Raw genomic sequence first — 21,363 nt, forward strand, 5'->3', positions numbered from 1 at the left:
AAGATCATTGATGCAAGACATCTGAGATCATATGGTGTTAAGTCATATATATTGAAAGCGAGTTTTAAAAGCTGTTTAAAATGTGAAGATCCCAGTCCATTATCTCTGATGGCCTCTGCTAGATCTTTGACTACTTCATGATTTATTCGTTCCCATCTTTGTTTTTGGCCCTGTGCATCATAATTCACTGGAACCAAGAAGACTCCTGTGCCTCATAATAAAATTCTTTCTTTAGCTAATTTCATCCTAATACCTGCCCAATCTATCATTGGAATTGTTTGTGCTGTGTGTACCTGCATCTCCACGGGCACTTGCTTGTAAAGTGAAGTCATCTGTTGTGGCTGCTGCCGTGCTGCAGCCTCTCCCATCTTGGGACTCACCAGCATCAGTGGCATCTGCACCCCCTGCTGAGCTGTGGCCATTGCCCTTGATCCTGGATGGCGAACAGGGATTTGAAATTCCTGTGCAATGCTTGCAAATTTTGTGAAGATTAAAACCAAACATTCATGACTGAAAGAAAAGTATTTGCTATTGAAGAAAAAGCATGACTGAAAATCTGTGCCTTGCATTGACTGAAAAATCTGACTGGTTTTTGAGTGCCTCACATGGTATCTTCTATATTTGCAAAAGACCTCTAATCTGAGATTTTGACTGAGGCTGAGACTGTGAGAGCTGCTGAGCTTGGCTGCTCTGATCCCCACTGGGATTCACCTCCCCTGGCTCTGTGCCAACACCCACAACTGGCGCACGTGGTTCCCGCCCTGCCGGTGCCTGTGACACATCTGTGAAACAGGAAAAACCTTCCCCACTCTGACTTCTGTGTTTTGCCATCGCTGGCACTGTGCATGTCGCTGCTGTGTATTTGGCTCCCGCAATTCTGTGCCCCATCCCAACTGGCCCGGTCCTGCTTGACACAGTTCCTGCGACCCATGACTCGGATGGCTGCTGATTGCTCGCCATTGCAGTTGCGCGAGTTGTTCCCTTCATGTGCATCTTTGGCACCGCCCCACGTGCAACCACCACTCCCATGCTTCCCACCGCTCCCGTGGCCCTCCCGGCTGCCCCTGCTGCCGCCCCAGGCTGCTGCTGGCTGTCCGGTGCCCCTGTGGCATGGCTCTGCCAGTCGCCAAAAGGCAGCTCCCCCTCCCCTTCAGGCCCCGCCATCTCATCCGCACCCCTCCACACCTGTCCCACCGCTGCTTCTGCAGTGAGGCTCCTCTTTGGCTTTCTTAATTTGGGATAACAAGCCTCAAAATAGGTGAAATCCCAATCTTCCTGCTGATGGCAGGTTGACTTCCCCCCCTCAACCTCTGTAGGAGTCTGTGTTGCCTGCTGCTGACCGGCAGCCTTCCTGCTGTTCTGCGAAATTGCCTTCAGCATTACCCTTGCTGAAGGTAAAAGCTTCGCTGCCCTTTTATCTTTTCTTGTGGCCAAAAGATAAAAGTGTCTGTTGATCTGTTTCCAAAAGCTTGGCTCAAACAACAAATGGCACTCTGAGTGTGGATAATTACACGGCACCCGTAGCAAAAGATCCCTAAATTCCTCTTCAGCAATTTCCACAGGATGTGTGGCTGCCATGTCCTGTAGGGCTGATAAGATGTTGACCTGCTCCTCGGAGTATGTTACCCCCATGTTCTCAATTTTGATGGTTCTTGCCAAAAGCTGAATTGTCTGCAAGGTTGGACCAGAGGTTGTCCTGGTCACTGGCCAGCAGCTCGCAGGTGAGGATTCCCAGGAACCATGGTCATCCACTCTTCTGGTTCAAGCATGAAGTGACTTGTCTCGGCAGAGGTCAAGCTGCTCATTCTGGAATTTTTCTCCCGTGGTGTGTCTCTTCTTGGGCTGGGATTCAGCGTCTGATATCTGGTGGTGTGGCTGCTCACCAAGTGCCCACTCAGGGACGCCAGGTCTTGGAATCTCTGCAGGTCAGAATGACCCTGAGATGTGTCACTCTCTTTTCCCAGCCTGGCAGTTGAAGGAGTGAGGATTCTTCAGCTGTGATTTTCAAGGTTGTTAATTTTCTCTTATCTAAGACATTCTTTCTCTGGCCTGCTGAGGGCTGTTCAGCAGGTCAGTCCAAGGCACACTGCCCACCCTTGGGCTGGTGTCAACATTTTTGGGGCTACCTGAAACAGAGGGCAGACAAAATTAAGAGAATAAAAGCTGGTATATTTCGGGCAGATGAAGCACCCCCAGGGGCTATACCCAAAATGGATGATGGTTCATGAATTTTCACGCTTTTATAAGTTTGGTCCATTTGCATATTTGGTTTAATCTTACAATTATAGCTTCAGGTAATGAAGACATTTTACCCCCAGTTTGCTCCACCCCAACTCACTTTTGTTTATACTTCTTGGGGCCTGAGACAGTAAGGTGTCCTTGATTCCTAGGCCTAGAGAGGAATTGTTTTGTCTGACCAAAATGTGAAGACATGAGCTATCATAGTATATGGAGTTTAGGGCTATACACTAAAGAATAACAGTTTTACAAATACATGACAATGTGCAAGCTAAAATTCTAAGGCATCAGTGGAAGCAACCCATTCCAGAGTTTTTCTCCCTAAATTGTCTCAAACCAAGACAATTTGCCTCCCAACTTTCAGGGACATGAAAGACAAATTGGAAAAAATAACAATTTTGCCCTGAACATTTTGTGTTGGGTTCAGAACTCACTGGTCACCATGCTGCCTGGTTTAATCATGGGGCTGCGGCACCTAGGCATGTATACCTCTCCATGTACATGGGTCATTTTGCCCAAGATGTGGATCTTTTTTTGGATCAAGGACACAAACCACAATTGTTGTGTTGATTTAATGTATGATAATAGCTTATATAAAGATAATATCAGAGGCAATTAGAATTATTTGGGATTATTGCTGTTTGTTGTGTATTATTGCTGTTTGCCTGTCCTGGTCTCAGCTGCTACTTTTGAGGGTTTACTATTTAATCAAACCTACCCTGTTGGGAAACCAGTAGGAAATTATTTTCCCCAGCCTTTTACCTCCCTTTCCCCCTTCAGGTCTGACAGTCACCTTTAGAGAAAGTTCACTTCCCTCTGGATGTTAAAGATGCCACATTGTTGTTGTTTATTCTGTTAACTCTCCTCTATATGGCCTACAGCATGTTTAGAATCACGGATGGGATTTCCAGGGAGACTTGCCCCTGTGGTGGAAAATCCTGCGTGGTGTGGCACGTGGAATGATGTAGTCCACGCCCTGAAGAAATACTCTGCCCCAAATTGGAATTTTCCCCTTGAATAAACTTAGAACCCATCTGAGAAAGAGAAATATCTGAGGGTTGCTGCAAGGGTCAGGAATATATGGGAAAATATATGTCCAATTGTGTCAGGAACCCACGCATTACTGAGGAAACCATGGGCCACTGTGACTACGTCCAGATATGGACAACACTGGACAAACCAGACCAGTGAAGAGCTTTTTTTATTTTCAGCACATTAGTCTCAGGTCATTGTTAAGACAATGGAGACAGGATGTTAACAGCTCGCTGATCCACAGGGAATGTCAGGGAAGGTGGAGTATTACAGAATGACATAAAACCATCTCAGTCTAGATTTCAGCCAATCATACATAGAACAACACATATTGACAAGCATTCTATCCCATCTTATAAAACACACGTAATGGTAGTTAAAACAAAGACTGGTTCATGAGAGACAAAGAACAGAGCTCTATTCATGCTAACCTTCTAAAGATATACATTAAATAACCTTGTTGCCATCCATAAGCCAATTCTACAGAGGCCTATTGTTATTTGTCATGTATGCTCTACTGCTTGGGAAACTTTTCTGCTGTATTTGCAATGCTAACAAAACTTCAGTCTGAGGCCTATACTTTTTTAACCATTTCCTAAAAACCCTCTAACTTTATGGATTCCAACAATACACTGCCTTTGTATGTTAAAAACGCATTTTTTTGTATCAGCATATTTATTGCACAGGGCTCTGCAGAGGAAGATGATGGCAGGCAGGGGTGCGGGGGCAGCCAAGGGGACCAGGGGAACCTTGGGGCCGGGGCCAGTGTCGTTTGTGCTTAGCCACAGGGCGGAGCAGCGGTGGCCGCTGCCCGTGGGACCCTGCGTAGTGCCCGGCATGACAGCGACACCGAGACCGACAGTGACTTCTTGACAGCAGCAGAAGACCGGGAGCTGCCAGTGCCCGGCCAGCCCTGCTGCGCCCAAAGTAGCTGGTGATCCCCCTGCTGCCCCATCCCCACTTGAGGAACCCGGAGCGCCCTGTGCCCACACACATTCCACCCCCGCTGCTGTGACACCCCCAGCATGGACCCCACCAGGCTGGGGCTGCCTGGATCTCCCCTGGGTGGAGGCTCAGGCGGTGCAGGAGCTCCTGTAGAAGGCAGGGCACAGCCAGGAGAAGCCTGAGAGGGGCTCTGGATCCCTCATTGTTATCCCCCTCCAGCTGCCCGACAAAGATGTTGCCACAGGGCTGCTGCCGACCCCCCAGGACTACGAGGCCATGCCCATGGGCAGTTCGGGCTGGCCATGCTGCAGGGTATGTGCTGGAGTGCTGCTGTGACAGACACGCTGGAACTTCAGTATGAACTGGCATGCGAGGCAGCAAAATGGGACCCCACTCTTGACAGTTTGCTGTCATCTGGAGGGACATGCAGTACAATTGGAATTGACTGCATCAGAGGTGGAAGCACAGTCCCACCACTTTCTATAGACTGATCCAGACTGCACTGAAAAGGGTGAAGCTCTGGAACACTATCAATGACCTCATTGTATAGGGCAACACAGCAGAAGATGTTTCTGAGAAACAGGAAAAAATAATTCAGATTCCCTGGAAAGCTGTTTTTGTCATTAAACAAAATAAGGTCAAGGGACCTGCCCAGGAAATCCAGCTCCTAGGAGTGTAGTGTCAAGATGGCTGTCAAAAGATTCCTGCAGAGTGCCCACAGGAACTCTACAGGAATCTGCAGAGATAGCTGCCATGTCCTCACTGACCATAAAGAAAAAAAACACAGGTTTTCCTAGGCGCTGTGGGTTTTTGGAGGATGCACATCTCAGAATACAACCAGATTGTAAGCCCTCTCTGCCTTGTGACACAGAGGAAAAACTGTTTAAAGTGTGGCCCTGAACAACAGCAAGCCTTTGAAGAGATCAAACAAGAAATTACTCACACAGCCTTTGGGCCAGGCAGGACAGGATATGAATTAAATGCTGTACACCACAGCCTGGAGCCTCTGGCAGAAGGTACCTGGAGACACTCGAGGATGACCTCTTGGGTTGTGGAGTCAGATACAGAGGATCTGAGCCAGCTGTACTCCAACTGCAGAAGAGATTCTTGCAGCCTACGAAGGGGCTTGAGCTGCCTCAGAAGTGATTGGCACTGAAGCACAGCTTCTTCTGGCACCCTGACTACCAGTGCTGGGCTGGATGTTTAAAGGAAAGGTCCCTGCAGTATGTCACACCACCAGTGCTACCTGGAGTATGTGGATTGCCCTCATTATGCAACGAGCTCAAATAGGAAATGCAAATTGCCCTGGGATCTTGGAAGTTATCACAAACTAGCTTGAAGATGACAACAACTTGACCAGCTTTCCCAAAGGTGAATGCAATTCAGATATATTCATATATATTCTCCTATAAAGGGAGACAACTCATTCCAGAGTGTTCTCCTTTAAATTGTCTGAAACCAAGACACCAATGACGGGGAAAAGGGAAATATAACCCCCATTTTTAAAAACGGGAAAGCCAAAAACCCAGAGAACTACAGACCAGTCAGTTTCACGTCTGTGCCAGGCAAGATCATGGAGCAGATTCTCCTCGAAATTATCCTAAGGCATATGGAAAACAAAGAAGTGATTGGTAACAGCTGCCGCGGCTTTACTGGGGACAAATCATGCCCTGAACAATTTGGTGACCTTCTGTGTCGGGGCCACAGCGTTGGGGCAGAGCAACGGGCATCGTCCGCCTGGATGTATGCAGAGCGTCCAGCATGACATCCTTGCATACGGCCGTGCCAGCCCCACCCAACACGTTCGTATTTGTCGGCTCATTCTTGGGGTAGCGCGGTGGAGTTCCACGCACGGGGGCTCCCCCTTGCCCCGCCGCCTAGCTCAGCAATAACCCTGGCGCCGCAATAACCCTGGCACAGCAACAACCCTGGCACTGCAATAACCCGTCGCGTATCCTGCCCCATCCCCGGGGTATCAGGAGCGGAGCCTGTGAGCGCCAGTCCCCTCGCCGCCCCTCTCCTCGTACGCCGAGCGGGCGGGGGTCGCTCCGAACCGACCCAGCCGGTGGCAGAGGCAGTGGTGGCCCGGGAGCATCTTCCTGGAGGGGAGGGTGCGGGCAGCCCTCGCCCCGGCCGTCACCAGGGCCGGACCCCTCCGCCTCCTCTTGGCCCCCGGAGCCGCCGCGGTGCCCGGGCCGGGCCGGGCCGGGCCGCCCCGCTTGCTGCCCGCCGGCTGCGCGGGAAGGCCCCGCTTCACACCCGGGCAAATGCAGGGCAAGCGTCCCCCGGCTTTCCCTTCCCCTGCCCCATCCCTCATGGGACACCCAGTATTCGGCCAGGGAACGCGTCCAGACGGCCCCTTCTTGCTCTCCCTGGCCGCCACGGGAGCCAGCGGGGCGACGCGCCTTGCGGCCTGGGCAGTCACGCACGCACCCTCCCAGGGTCCCCTTTCCCTCAGGATCCTTTCTCCAGAGAGGCGTTCCTGACTGGAACCTGCCGGCTGCGACAAGGGGTTTGCACACCGGGGTTATGATCCCAGAAAGAAAGGCACCTGGATTCTGTAAAGCATCATTTAAATATAAGACTTTAACAAGCTAACAGCATAAAGAAGGAAAAGTGTAGAGTTAAACTTACATCTCCCTTTAGATGCTGGAACTCCGTGTTGTGTGGCACTGGAGAGTAGCAGCATGCCCTACAGATCCCATCAGATGCAAGGATTGGTTTGTTCTGGTCATTCAAGCTTTTGTAGGATTTTCTTACAAGAAAACAACTCCATTCATCATTTCTACTGTCAAACAGAGAGGACGTTCACATAAGAACTTTTTGGTTGCTGTGAGATAAAGGCAAGGCCAGGCAGGTGTGTAATCACTGGTTTGGAGTGGGAGCTGCTCCACTGTTATCATCACCCGACCAAATCTGCCCTGTACCAAGGCAGAAGTGCAAGCATGGCACAGGCCTGAAGGTGATGCTGTTGGTGCACAGCACAGCATGGCTTTGTGCCTTCGCAGAGTCACTGCTAAGTGGATCACCAATCCTCACTGTGCAATGCCCTTTAGGTCAGAATCACTGCAGGAGCCCATAAAAGTAGTTTGAGATCTTTGTCATTCTAGAAATGGTTTGAAAGATCCTGAAGTTAAAAGCAATTGTTCTCTGTAGCAGGGAATTTAGGATATTAGTGTGGAGCATGTTGTTTATGCTGATGAGGTAGAAGTCTATACAGAGTCTCTTCACTGATATTTTGGCAGTATAATTTGTTATTTAAGAGAAGAGGATTGTACAGAAAGGCTGAGTAAAAACCAGTCAGCAAGTTTTAATGTTCAGAATGTTAGCTGGAGCTCAGCTGGGACATAATCAATAGTTGTCATGAAGGAGACTTTGGCCTAGCAGGCTGCATCCAGCTTCAGAATGAAAGAACCACTGAGATTTATCTGTCATGCACGATATCTTCTCCCAGAGGTTCTTAGCTAAAAGACATTCTTTGATAATAAGATTGCTGTAGTTTGACTACTAATTCCACTGAAGTCTGTTATAAACTCCAGAATGATACTGAAGGTTATTGAAATTCTCTGCTGGCTACATAATAATTGTCTTTACTTATTGACACCAAGTATGTCACCATCTCTGTCTTTTAGTTTCTCTTCTATGGATATTCCTCATTTTATTATCCTTGCCATTTCACTAGTTGCTTTGTAAATGTAATTTTCTAATGAATGGAGCTACAGCAAAGACTCACTTGTGTAATGTTTGGACTAACTTAAAGCTCCACTGAGGTGGCCAGGGATCATCTCACAGGCCTTGCTGAAGAGCAGACCTCTCTAAGCGCTAGTCAATATCATCCACCTCCTCCTGTTCCACAGCACCTTGGGCTTGGTGCTTATTTCTCTTACACAAAGTTCATCTGCAAACACAACAAGCAAGCTAATGTCCTTATCAAATAGCAGAAATAAACAAGGGAAGTCAAGCATACTCTTCATGTGAAGTTCTTGAGCTGTGGTGCTTCCTTCATATAGCAACACTTAAAGCTTTCTGAGGGCAGCAAATGTAACCTCTTATATCACCAGTGTTTAGTCTATGAAGGATCTTTTTGGCTGTTCTGCTACCCTTGAAGTAAACATGACAGAGATTGTCATTCCCCTTGTAAGTCAGAAGGACCATCTGGCAGTACATTAGAACAGTATTCTATTAAATTCATCAGCATGCTAATTATAGGATGACTAGTGAATGGTTAAACTGCCAGATGCTATGAAGATATATCACTGTCTGTTTATGTAGTTAGGCAAACGTTTAATTAATGCTCCAGCTGCTGTGTCTGCTTTACCTATGAACATATCTAAATTGCATTCACCTGTGCAAAAGGCAGGCCAGTCATTGCCTTTCAATAAGAAAAGAAGTTTAAACACAACTTTGGGGTAGCATACAGCATGTACATGTATGATTTAAATATGCATCCTGGTAATTGCATCAAAACTAAATACAACTCTTCCACTTCAGTTCCTGGATTGTGCTCCCTGATCTTTTAGTGGTCTTGCAAGTTTTGAAAGCTGAGTTGCTTTGGAGACTTCAGCAATGCCATGTTAGAAAAACTCAATATACAGCCTCAGTTAATAGGATGTCTTTTTTTTTTAAAGCCTTTTACTTTTCCCCATTCTAAGTAGTCTTTCATTCAGAAAACACTGAGGGTAAGTGACCTTCCAATATCACACAATATTTACTACTGGTCCCAGTGTGTTTAGCATTCCCATGAGGCTGCTTCTGTACTGAAGCACTGAAAAACAGAGCCCATTTGGGATGTGGCCTTGGCTAAGGATGATTTTCAAAGAGAGTGTAACTCCTTTATAATTGAAAGTGTTTGTACTTCACTCTATAATTGAAAGTGTTTGCACATGGCTCTATTTGTTATTGTAAGGTCTAAGAGATCTCATCTCTAAAGAGATGAGATCTGGAGAAATGGGACTTAGTGATCTAGCTAAAGTCTCCATTCACTCAAGCTTCCATTACAGTTCCCTTGTTTGTGTTTAGGAACCAGATTTCAGAAAGGTGCTTTATTTCTACCTAGTAGCAGGCCCATAGTTAACCTGGACTTTTCATAGAATCCATCCCAAGTCACAGACATTGTGGAGACCAAAAATGCACATGGACAACAGGCTGAGATGCAGCTGCAAATCTCAAGTCCCCTGAGTCAAGAGCTTTTTTTGGATGGGCAGCATCCTTGGCTGGACACAGTCTGTTTATCTCTGTTGATTGCAGAAGGTGCTTCATGCAACTGAGATTGCCAAAACTGTGTTGCATTTTTACAAAAAGCTCTTGGTGTGATTTTGAAATGGGCCCACAAGCATTTTTCCAGACAATTCACGAGCACAGGAGTTACTACATAACAAAGAGCAATGCCAACAGGCAGACTAGATGCAGCCAAGCATTTTGGAGGCTAAAGGAATTTAATGGTATTTTGTGACAGTTGACCTTTTTGCCACAGTTCTGACAAGAGTAGGAAGAAATAGGATATACTGGGAAGTTATTCCGGAGATACCAGGGACATGGGCTTTAGGGAAAAAAAGTGAGAGTATAGAGCTTCTACAGTAAAAATAATAGTTTAAATATTTTCACTATTTTAAGCCTACTTTATTTATCATTTTCTTCTTCCTTTGCTAGCATTCCTCTGAGCCAGTTTTCATAATATGTGTCTCATGAGACACACACAGCCTTCCCTCTTGGGCACAAACACTGACAACGTGATCCACGTGATGGCTCTCTCAGGGTTAGATGCTGGCAAACATGCCTCATGCAGCTCAACAACTGAAATCCAGACAGAATACTTGGGAGTATGTGGTGGCTTAACCCTGGCTGGGTGCCAGGTGCCCACTAAAACTGCTCAGTCACTCTCCTACTGAGCTGGGCCGGGGAGAGAAAATACAAAAAAACAGGTTGAGATAAAGACGATTATGTTACCAATACCAAGAACTATCACAGGCTAAAAAGGCTCAACTTGGGGAAATTAGTTCAGTTTATTGCCAATTAAATCTGTGTGGGATAGTGAGAAATAGAACCAAGTCTTATGACAACTTCTCCCCACCCCTCCCTTCTTCCTGGGTTTAATTTCCCTCCTGAACTCTGCCTTTTTCCCCCAGGAAGACAGGGAATGGGGGTTACAGACAGTTCATCACACATCTCTATGGGCAGCAGGGGGATGGCTGCTCCACTGTGGACCTCTGTGGGCTGTAGGGCCAGAGCTACCTCACCACGGTCTTATTCACAGCTCTCAGAGGAATCCCAGCTCTGGCACCTGGAGCACCTCCTGCCCCTCCTTCTCCACTGACCCTGGTGTCTACAGGGCTGTTTCTCTCCCATATCCTCACTTCTCTCTCCAGCTGAAGTTGCTGTGGTTTTATTTTCCTTTCTTAACTCTGTTATTCCAGAGGCACTATCTGATGGCCTTGGCCTTGGCCAGCAGTGGGTCTGTCTTGGAGCCAGCTGGCATTGGCTCTGTGGGGCATGGGGAAGTGCCTGGCAGCTTCTCACAGCCACCATCTGAGTAGCACCCCCAACAAAACCTTGCCACACAGACCCAATGCAGAGATAAGATACTGGTATCTCAGGAGCTGTGATCAGTGCTTCAGAGTCTCTTTGGAGTTTGTGGTGTTTTCCTGGGAAAGCAGAAATGTATCTGTGGTCATCCCTTGCAGTTTTCCTTACAGTCTCTGTTTGGATTAAGAGTGTCTTGTCCTCTGACACACTCAGTTTTGTGTGCACAGTAAAGTCACCTGTGGACTGGGTCTGCAAAACCAAGAAATGGCCTTTCCTCAGAAGTTCCCAGTAACTGGGAAAAGCACAGCACTTGCAAAGTGTTATATTTGATGGTTGTGGAAAGTTTTCCTCTGCTTCTTTTAAAGATTCCAAATTTGCTGACTTTCCAGGCACATTGCAAAAGGCGTTTATGTAAGAGGGTTTTCAGAGGAGGCAGAGACATGCATTCCAGCTGACAGTGGAGGTAGATAGCTGAACTGCTGAACTGCTGAGGCTTAACTTGACAGTATTTTTGCATAATTTATTATGGCAGTTCCATAGGGCCTTGGGAACCAATCTTGATTATTTTAGATTTAAATAAATAAATGATGGATTGTGGGACGAACTGGCACTCCATTCCAGGAGGTGAACCTGAGACACATCAAAGGCAGGCTCCCAGTGCCAGAATCAACTGCACTTTTACAACTATGCTAAGCTATGCAATTATCTTAAACTGCAATGATCCTTTTGGATTTGCAGGTGTAAATTTAGCATCAATCTCCTTACACAAAACAAATAAACAAAATCAGCCCTGCATTTTCATATTAACACAGCACAGCACAGTGCCAGAATGAATTATTGTCTACATTCAGAAGCACTGATGCTGTGCTGGTTGCCTCACAGATAAATTAAAATGTATAACTCTTTGTCTGAGAAGCCTATGACTACAGAGCATAGCAATTGTAGAGATTGTGACCAGTAAGCTAACTGGGAAGAAACTCTGTTTGTCTAAAGCAGTGCTGGTTAAGTCAAGCATTTTACCCTGCTAGGGTGTGCAGCCCTGCTGCTTTCATTCATTGTTGGCTCAATTTGTCTATCCATTCTCCCATCTCTAGGGAAAAAGAACTGCAGAGTTAACCCTAAGATAGATAAAGGATGATTATGACAGAAAATCCCCAGGGCTAGAAGACAGGACACACCACCACCAAGAGATTTAGGTGGCTAAAGTACTGTGAGCAAAAAAAACAACCCAAGGTGCAACATTCCTTTTAAAACAATGGGAGAGACAGCAGGCAGCAATGCAACAGAGATTAACTATGGCAAGTCAGTAAGCAAATAAATAAATGAATAACCATTACATATCACTTCATGGCATGATCATTGTCAGAGAGAACAGAACTTCTCTGGAGTTTCCTTCTTAGTCAGCTGGGCTGGAATCCAGCAGGAGAACAAACTCAGAGGCAGCTTTCATTTAAAAGACAATTTGTTTATTAACCAGGCAGAAAATCCCATTAAAAAGAGAGGAATTCTTATGATTGTGCTGCAGTATTAATTTTCAAATATTCTGCCAAAAAACTTTGGGTGTTTTGCATAAGATGAAACCATAATTCTTGATGGGACCTTGAGTGGAAGTCGGGCATGCGCTGACTTTCCCAGGAGGCAGTTTGACTTGAGACATTTAAGATTCCTTCTCTGTCAGATTTGTGTATATATATATATATATATATATATATATATATATATATATATTTCTAATCTGGATTAAACTATTTGATGGGAATGCTTGCTCCCTGGCAGGGAGAAGAGTGTGTGCAATGTTGAATTTGACTCAGGTAATTCCTTTTCTGGTGATTTGGTAATACTGTTTTGGTGGAATAAGGTGCTGACTCCTGGTTTGTTAGTACAGCTAAACAAATGTGAGGCAGGGGGTGGGGCTGAGAACTGGTCCCCAACTCTTCTCTGCTGAATTTTTAGTTTGCTCAAGGGCTGACCAGGCCACTCCAATGAATGTTTTCCAAGAGACAGCCCAGAAGTGCTTCTGGGGAGAGTCTTTTCTCAGCAACTCTTGTCAGAAGGCACCATGAGTGGGCCTGGCCCTCCATCATTGAGGTATGTCCTCATGCCACACTGATGTGAATAAAACATCCACTTACAGCTTCTTGAAGTTCAGAGTTGCAGAGCAAACACTATATTATTTCATAAAAAGAAAACAAGGTGAGGTTCCCCAGCCCTCTAAATCATAGTTCTGTTGCTGAAGGGACACCAACAAGGGTGCCAGAGGACATCCAGAGAGAGGATGGGGTGGAAGTGCTACAAGAGGAACATGTCCTGGGCTGTGTGGATGTGAGACAGTCCATGTCATTCAGGGTTAGGGACCAAACCCTCTTTTTTGTTATTTTTAATAGAGTGGACATAGTGTTTGCCATCCAGCCTTTCAACCTGAGATACAGGAGTTCAGACCCTCCTCCAACTGTTCAGGGAAAAGAGAAATTTTTTTTCCCCATGGAGAGCATTAAGCATGTGTAAATCAGGGCTATGGCCAGAGGCTGCACGTCTCAGGTCAGCTTGCAGGTAGAATTGCAAGAAAAACAGCTAACAGATCTATTGGATTCTTGCCTTCACAATGTGGTGGATGAGAAATCTTCTCCGGAAACCGTCCCAGAGAAGCTTTCTATATTGTGACGTGCAACATTCACCCGAGCTGAAGGAGGGGTCAGTTTTGCAGCTTTAATGGATCAAAACATTTTCACCTTGAGCTCCATGCATGGTGCCACAGCATGGCAGAACCCCTAAAAATGTGTCCCTACACAAGCTGTTAGGATCTCCAGTTAAAATTTGTTCCTTTCTTTGCTCCAGGCATGCTGTCAGTTACTGCATCTCAGCTGCTGGCTGGAAAATTCTAGCCAAAGGGAATCTTCTATAAATTGCTGAATTCAATCATAAAGCACTCATGTGACCATTTCACAAGATACTTTAACTGGAACAAACCCAGCAACAACAGTCATGCAGAGATGATGAGGCTTTAACTCTGCAGTGCCATAACCTTTTACTGATGGGAAAGTGCCCATAAGGATTTTCTTGGGGATTGATTTTCCTCTTTAATGTTGCTAATAAGAGATGTTGATAATAGAAATTAGCCTAGGTATCTCTAAATAAAAATGGCATGCCTCTGTTGTGATTCTCTTGCAGGAAAATTGGTCCAAACCCCTTTCTAGATCTAAGGACTAAAAAAGAAGTACAAATATGCAAAATAATTATTATAATCCATCATTTTCACTGAAACAAAGCAGAACAACAAACAATTATGATAGTAGACTGAATCATAAAATGGCAATATGCCAAGGTGTATATCAGCTGAGTTTTCTTACTTGTCTGTTGGCAAAATAAAGCGGATTAGGGGAATGACTCATCTGCTGATTGGAAAATCTACTTTAAAGTTGCAAAGAAATTCAAACAACAACATTTAATAAGCAGTAACTCACTGAGAAAAAACTTCTGTTCACTTACAGCTGCACTCCCCAGTCAGTAAACTGTGGATGCTTTGGAGGAGCAGAACCATCCCAATTCTGATGTCAATCCCTCATCACCAGCTAGTATCTTCTGTTCGCTCTGGTCCTAGTGAGTGGGGTCATATTAGCAACAACAAAATATGTGATCTATTTGCATAGGGGAAAATCCTGTTTTTGCTGTAGCTGTCAGTGACAATTTTATTCCTGGTTGCAGTGCAGTCAGTGTTTTAACCTTTTCCTACAAGTTTTATCTCCTCCTATATAAAATCTGAGTTCCACCTACACCAAGCTAAGATTCATAATGCAACTGAAGTTGTAAGTTTAAAACTATTTGTGGCCACCAAACTGATGCCTGAGCTGTTGTGTAAGGGAAAAAACTCTCTGTTCAGGCTCAGCCTTCAAATCCCCCCTCATTCCCCGTTATCAGAGCAGCCAGCAGCTCCCTGCCCTGCAGGCACTGGTCGGGGTTCCAAACAGTGCAGAAGTTCTGGGCAAAGTCACCAGTGCTGGGGAGGTCCTGGCAAAGTGCCTGTCCCTCATCTTATCTGCAGCCTGGGCTCGTTCAGCCCGAGCTGCTGCTTTGTCTTTGTCTCACAAAACCCCGATGTCACCAGGCACCTCGGGCTTCACTGTGCTCAGCAGCCTGGTGAGGATCTAGGTAACAGGTTTGAGCAAGTGCTATGTGGCTGTGCCTCCACTATGCATAACTGCCCTGTGTTGGTGTTTGGCAAGTGCCATCTGGTTTTCATTTTCTTTCACAGTGTAATTCATCACCTCCACCCCCACAGATTCACAGTGGAACTGCCTTTCTGCTTTCAAGACAATTTCAGCTGAGTGTGTTTTGATTTACTTTAGCTAAAACTCAGTAGACACTACCATCAAATCATTCTCTTTTAAATTAAAAGTTATTTGATTTGCAAATTTTAGCAAGATTGGACTATTCAGAAAATCTTAATTGATAAAGTAATATGATGCTCAGAACATGAAAGGACCAACCATATAACAACTCTGCTCCTGATAATCTAGGAAAATACTCTGGAGAAGCATTTTAAGCATATTAAAACCCATCAAGATATATAAGCAGTAAGAATTATAGTGAGCAATGAGAAGAGGTGTAGAGATGAAAACATCTATTGTAGCTCAGTAGAGGAAATTGTTTAATAGTCCTTGTTGTAACTCAAATTAGTATTTCTTTTAAAAAGATTGAAAGCATCTTCCATTACAAACTAATTTTTGAATCTTACACTTTGAGAGGGGAGACTTGCTTGTTCTATTTGTGGATCTGTGTACAGGCAAGGTCAGCTAAATAAAATTTAAAGCTAAGAAGGAGTAAAAGAGCTGATTACAGAAGTAAGAAAAACAAGTAACCGACAAAACCAAGAAGAATGTTTTGTTGTGCATTCTTGAGGCTTCTGGCAAACAGTTTTCTCCCCTCCACTTAGACACATGCACTGTAAACACCATCGGACACAGCTGTAAGGAAAACTGTGATGAGAGAGTGAGATCCAAAGCAGCAGCCCACCTCTGGTGACACAGATTATTTTCTTTCTCAGTAACACTGAAAGCCCACTTCACACTGTAATTTTCCATTCTCCTCAGATATGTCTTAGGGATCACTGGCATTGTGTGTCAAGGTATTGTCAATTGCAAACAGGTTTACCCAGTCAAAGGCACGTTGTCAGAAAACAATACTGTACATGTACATATGCACATTTAATACCTTGTTAAATCTACTAACTCAAGCAGGCAAAAACCTAGCAAGTGTCAGAGATAATGCCATCTGTGCAACTTTAAATCTGCCCTTTCCCCACATGCATCATGGCTACAATCTTTAATGACATGATTACCAATTTATTTTCTCCCCAGGGGCTCCTGTCTTATTCAGTGTTCTCTCCTGGGTGGTCTCCTCCAGCTTCCCTTTCCTCTGACATCTCCAGGCCCACTGCACAGTCATTCATCCACATATTTTCCACAGGAATAACAAGTGGAAATATCTCGTGCAGAGGACATGACCTTTGCTTAATTTAAAGCCATATTTAGTAGGAAGGTATTAGAGCTTCTGCCTGCTTTAAAATTCTTCTGAATAAGTGGAAAACAATATACTTTCTTAGAAGTCACTGATTTAAGCCAAAGATAAAGAAATCTATTGCATGGGTGACTTCAGCCTGAATAGTTTAACTTCAGAGGTCAAAAGTAAACAAAACCAATGTCTAATAAAGGTGAATGTTGGAAGGTTTTGGCTGGGTGACATTACTTGCTTTATTGATCATTCAGCTCATATTTTGATAAGCCCACTGCAGTCCTGGGAGTTTCCTCAAGAGCCTTGTTGAAGAAGAGGAACAGGACACCAGAGGTTGGGGTCTGACACTGGGCTCCGAGTAAAACATCTGCAGAGAAAATGGGAGAAGTGTCCAGGGCTGGTTCTGTTCTCTCTTCCCTTCTATCTCCTCAGGGGGGTCTGTAGGGGAGGGCATTGCTGCAGAGCACCCCTTGATGGGCACCTGGAGACCTCTCCAGCCTGGAGGAGGAGTGGTCAGCTTCCCCTTTTGTTTCATTCCCTTTCTTTACAGAGCAAGCAAGAAAGCAAAACATAAGGGACCAACACAAGGCTTCAGGTTTACTTTCACCCACTTAAAAAAAACTAAGGCCAGGCAATTAAGCTAACTGCAGCAGCTAAAATAGTCTTATCCCAGAACGGGAATGAAGCAACCCAATCCCATTTGTCCCACAGTTTCTGGGTTGCCAGTATTGCTTCAATTTTACCGTTCATCCCTCCCCCACTGCATCTGATTATCTGTATAAAAGGCTAATAAATTCTCTACTGAATTTCAAAAAGCAGCAGTATTTGCAATTTGAACACCCTGCCGTGGAGGATTCAGCTCATTTAATTATTTCACTTCAGAGGATGTACCTGGTTTTGTCACTCACCCTCAGTGAGGAGGCACGGGCTAGCGAGGGATGGGCAGTGGGATTATCAGTCACTCAGCCTGCTGGTGTTTATTGAAATGTTACCAATTGCCACTCCTGATTTGGAGTCTAATTTACACTTCAGATTCGAGACTGCTATCCTAGGGATAGCTCTATCCTGGTGCTAGCTCTTTAAATGTGTGCACCAGGAACCACATCAATTTGACTAGGCTTGCATAAATCTTTGCCAAACAAAAAGGATACATTTCCAGCCTGTGTCATTGATTTGTACTTGAGTGAAATGCCACTGTGTTCCACTTAAGTTTTGAATGTTCTGTTTACTTGGATTCACCTCTAACCACATTGCAGTGAAAAAGAAATTCTTCCATGGGCTAAGAGGTATGTTTATAATAAAACTTTTTAGAAGGTGCTCATAATTTCCTCTCTATTAATTTTCCCACTGCTTCATTTTCTGCAGAGTTCTTATGTCATGCCCTCTTGGCAATGTGTGGGCTTTTATCTCATGTATTGTGTAGTGCCAAGTGCTGTTTCTTTTTCTTCTGAAATTACACAGGGTTTGAGATTTTTAGATCAAACTGCAAATGTTTCTTCTCTGATAAAGATTTTGGGTCAAGCAGCTATTATTCCTTTCTTATCCTAGCTAAAATTTCTCTCAAGCAAAAGAGTGAGAACTAAGGTTTAATAAAATCCATTCAAACTCATACACCATAATTACTGCAGTGAGTTAGATTGGCACAATAGAATTCCTTGGGACACCTGAGCTGGTCTAATGGATCCCTCACACCAAACAAGACCTCTTTTTGAAAGGATGGAAGTTTCAGATTGTCTTACTGAATTATATATTGCTTTTCTTTAACACCAGCCCATTTCCTTGGGGAAGACCTCAAGGGCAAGGACTGTCTCTGTTCAGAGCAAGCACAGCAGGGAACCACTGCTGATGTTGGGTGGCTTAGGAAGTTTCATTATAGAAGCATTTGCTACCACTCTCCTCTCCCAGCATGCCTTGGACCCAGACTAGATCAATAAAAATTAAATTAAAATAGCATACATCTGTATGAATGTTAGATTATACATACTGCACCTGCTGCACAACTCTCCTGATATATTATCTGTATACCTGAGTGTGTGTGTGTGTTTGTGTTAAGGATACATACAGTATGCAATCTGTACAATCTGAAATTTGTTACAGCATCTTGAGCAAGTTGAAATTTGCTGGGGAAGGTGGTGTCCTTTAATATACCTAGTGAGAAAGTTGAAAAAAAAAAAAAGAAGTTGCATAAGGCCTTGCATACCCAAAGGCTTTTCAACTGCCACAAATGGGCTAACGAGAGATAATATTTCTCCTTGCAAAAGTTGTGTCTGCAGATCATTATAGGTTTTACATAGGGAGCGTGATTGCTTGCTGTGTTGGAGAAGGAAGGTGCTGCTCAGAGAGCAGCCATGGTGACTGAAGGGCCCTCTGGTTCCATGCAAGACAGGAAGGGCACAGGGAGAAGCAGCTGGGACACACCAGACCTTACATGGCTGCTCTGCAGAGCTGCATGGGTTTCACAGTACCTGGCAACCTTTTGGTGGACTCCTGGTGGCCAGCTCTGCTTTAGAGGTGGACTCTTCTAGAGTGTCAGCAAATCTCCCTTTTTAGGTAATCTGTGCCTTTCTTTGCAATGCTTGATTTAAAAAGAAATAGACTTTTTAAACATAAGCCCCTCCAGGGCTTCCTGGTGCGCAATCCGTCCTTCTGTTCTGTGCATTGCTGGGGAGTTGTGCAGGGAAGAAGACTTGTGCACTGCCGACATCTGTGTGAGGATGGAGGAATTGTGACTGGAAAGCAGCAGGACAAAGAGAAGGTAAGTACATGGTGGGAGCTGTCTGTGGCAGCCCTTTGCAGCTGGGTGAGCTCTGGAGGTAGGTCTTCATGGGTCAGACCATTAGACTTAACAGTAAAGAAAATAGTAAATTGAATCTATTAATAGTAATAGTTTAATTCATAAAAAATGTTTGGTAAATATTTTTTGTGGCCTGTATTTCCTCCTGACTCTATGAGAAAGAAGGACATCTGTGACAAGAAAATTGGGCAAAATGAAAATCAGGAGCTGTCTGCTGCACCATGCGTCCCTGTTAGAACACTGGCAAGCATTTTCAAATCAATTGCAAGGTACCACCTCTAAAGTCATCCCAAATATTTTTAACTCCTTTAGCTAATTTTCTTAAATATGGTTCAGACTTTCTTTCTGTTTTATCTGGTAGCATCATCCATCACAAACCCTTGTTAAGGCAACAGCTTTGAGGCTAATCATGGCAATTCTTATTTATAATTAAATCTCCTGCTCTTATAACAATTTTCTAGTTTTCATTACTAAAAGCTCTGAAATTAGACTGGGCATTAAGCAAGATGGGGCAAGCCTTATTACAGAGCTAGTGTGGACTCTGCTAGGGAGACCCCTCCCCTCTCCTTCCCCCTGACATCCAGGTCTCCTCCTTAATTGATTAAAGACATTTTTCCACTGTAAGATTTATACACATTTTGAAGCACATGCCTAGTATGATTCCTTTCTCTTTTACAGCATTCCTGTAGAGACAATTATGGGTATTTGCTTGCAGACCAGTCACCCACTGCATGAACATTGCAGTGAGAGGCCTCATTTGGGAGCCAAGAGTCATCTTCTGCCTGCTTCTTCCAGCTACACCACTGCACATGAGATAAACCAGCACAACCATCAGCATTGTGTCTTGGCTGGAAATCATTAAAACATTGAAAGAGCACCTTCATTTGAATGCCAACATTTTTCAAGGGCTCCAATCTTTCAACAAAAATTAGCTTGTGCTACCTTGTGTTTGTGTTAGACTGTGGGAGATGTGTTCCCTCAAAAAAATTATTTTTTTATATTTTAGTACCTGATGCAGAGAGTATAGTGCTTTTTGTCTATGGGATGATGGACACATGGCACAGGCACCCAGAGCATGACCCTTGGGAGGAACATCAAAGGTGATCAGATTGAAATGAGGGCAACTCTGATCCCTTTGCTGAAACTTTTGACTTTCAGTAAGACAAAATAACTGACTTTGTGACTCTATGTCCTATTAATGAAGTACCTTCACCACTAAAAGCATTTGTTTGTTTTTATTAAAAAGTGGTACAAAAATGTTTTGAAATTATAGTCTTATCAGTTATCCATTGCAAGTCAAGTTTTCCAAACTATATGGTTTAGATAAGGAGTAGAGGAAGAGATGACTCAGTACTCATCTATAAATGATTCCATGGGTGATAAGAAAAAAAAAAAAGCCATATTACATCTCTAAACTACCTGGAAACAGAAGACAGCGTGTTGAAAACAAATTAACCCAGATTAAATATAAAGCATGCCCTTCCTAATATTTATTGACTGGTAGGAAAAATTTAACTGTACAGACTCTTCAAGAGATTAAAGAGATTTCTGAAGTCTTTATCTGTTTGTAAGAGATTCCTCCACAGCTGAGACTGAATTATCAGGCTTATTCCTGTGGTAAATGGGCAGTATTTTTCACCTGTTTTGCAGATCCAGTTATACAATTACATGTGGTTTCCTAAGACTTGAAACATGTGATACTATGATAAAGAATGTCTGTTCAATATCTCATTTGTATCAGTGTTACTTTGGCTTTAATACAGTAACAAATCATCCTGTGCGCATCAATTCATATGCTCCTACTTTTAAAATTTCATATAAGCAACATGAATTTAATGATTTATGAACACTGAAAGACTGAATGATTCAACAATATTAAATCATTTACCTGAAGAAAAGCCTGTGTTCTATCCTTTTTATGGCAGCTACTGGAAAATACAATTTTTGTGGATGCATTTTCCCAAAGGAGTGGGATAAAATAGTAATACAAAACCAGAGCAAGATTTTTTAAAACAAAGGCTGAGGAAGGAGGGGTACAGTAAAATTGGTGAATGAGATTAAGTAAATTTAGCTCTAATCTTACTCAGGGTCACCTCTGTACAGAAACATACTGGCATCACTCTCTTGGTATAATTATTCTGCTACAGTTATACTGTTATAAACAGCTATGTTTCCAAAGCAACCTATCACTATTAATTCAATTGAAACCAAGGATAGAAGCACTACAAGAATCAATTCACAATATCCAGTTGTCTCTGGACACTGAATTACTGATTTTTTTTCCCTAGGAAAACCAAGGAAATAAAAGATGGACATAAATCCAG

General features: G+C 44.0%; 1 protein-coding gene across 1 annotated transcript; it reads left to right on the forward strand.

Moving 5' to 3' along the window:
- The first annotated feature begins 3,972 nt into the window (after positions 1–3,972).
- On the forward strand, positions 3,973–4,706 carry GPKOW (G-patch domain and KOW motifs). Its single transcript, XM_058045509.1, is given in 5 exon segments — positions 3,973–4,104; positions 4,107–4,164; positions 4,167–4,319; positions 4,322–4,501; positions 4,504–4,706. Coding segments are annotated over 5 exon segments (726 nt in total).
- The last annotated feature ends 16,657 nt before the right edge of the window (positions 4,707–21,363 follow it).

This window comes from Melospiza georgiana, chromosome 2, assembly GCF_028018845.1.
Source record: "Melospiza georgiana isolate bMelGeo1 chromosome 2, bMelGeo1.pri, whole genome shotgun sequence".
Taxonomy (NCBI): domain Eukaryota; kingdom Metazoa; phylum Chordata; class Aves; order Passeriformes; family Passerellidae; genus Melospiza; species Melospiza georgiana.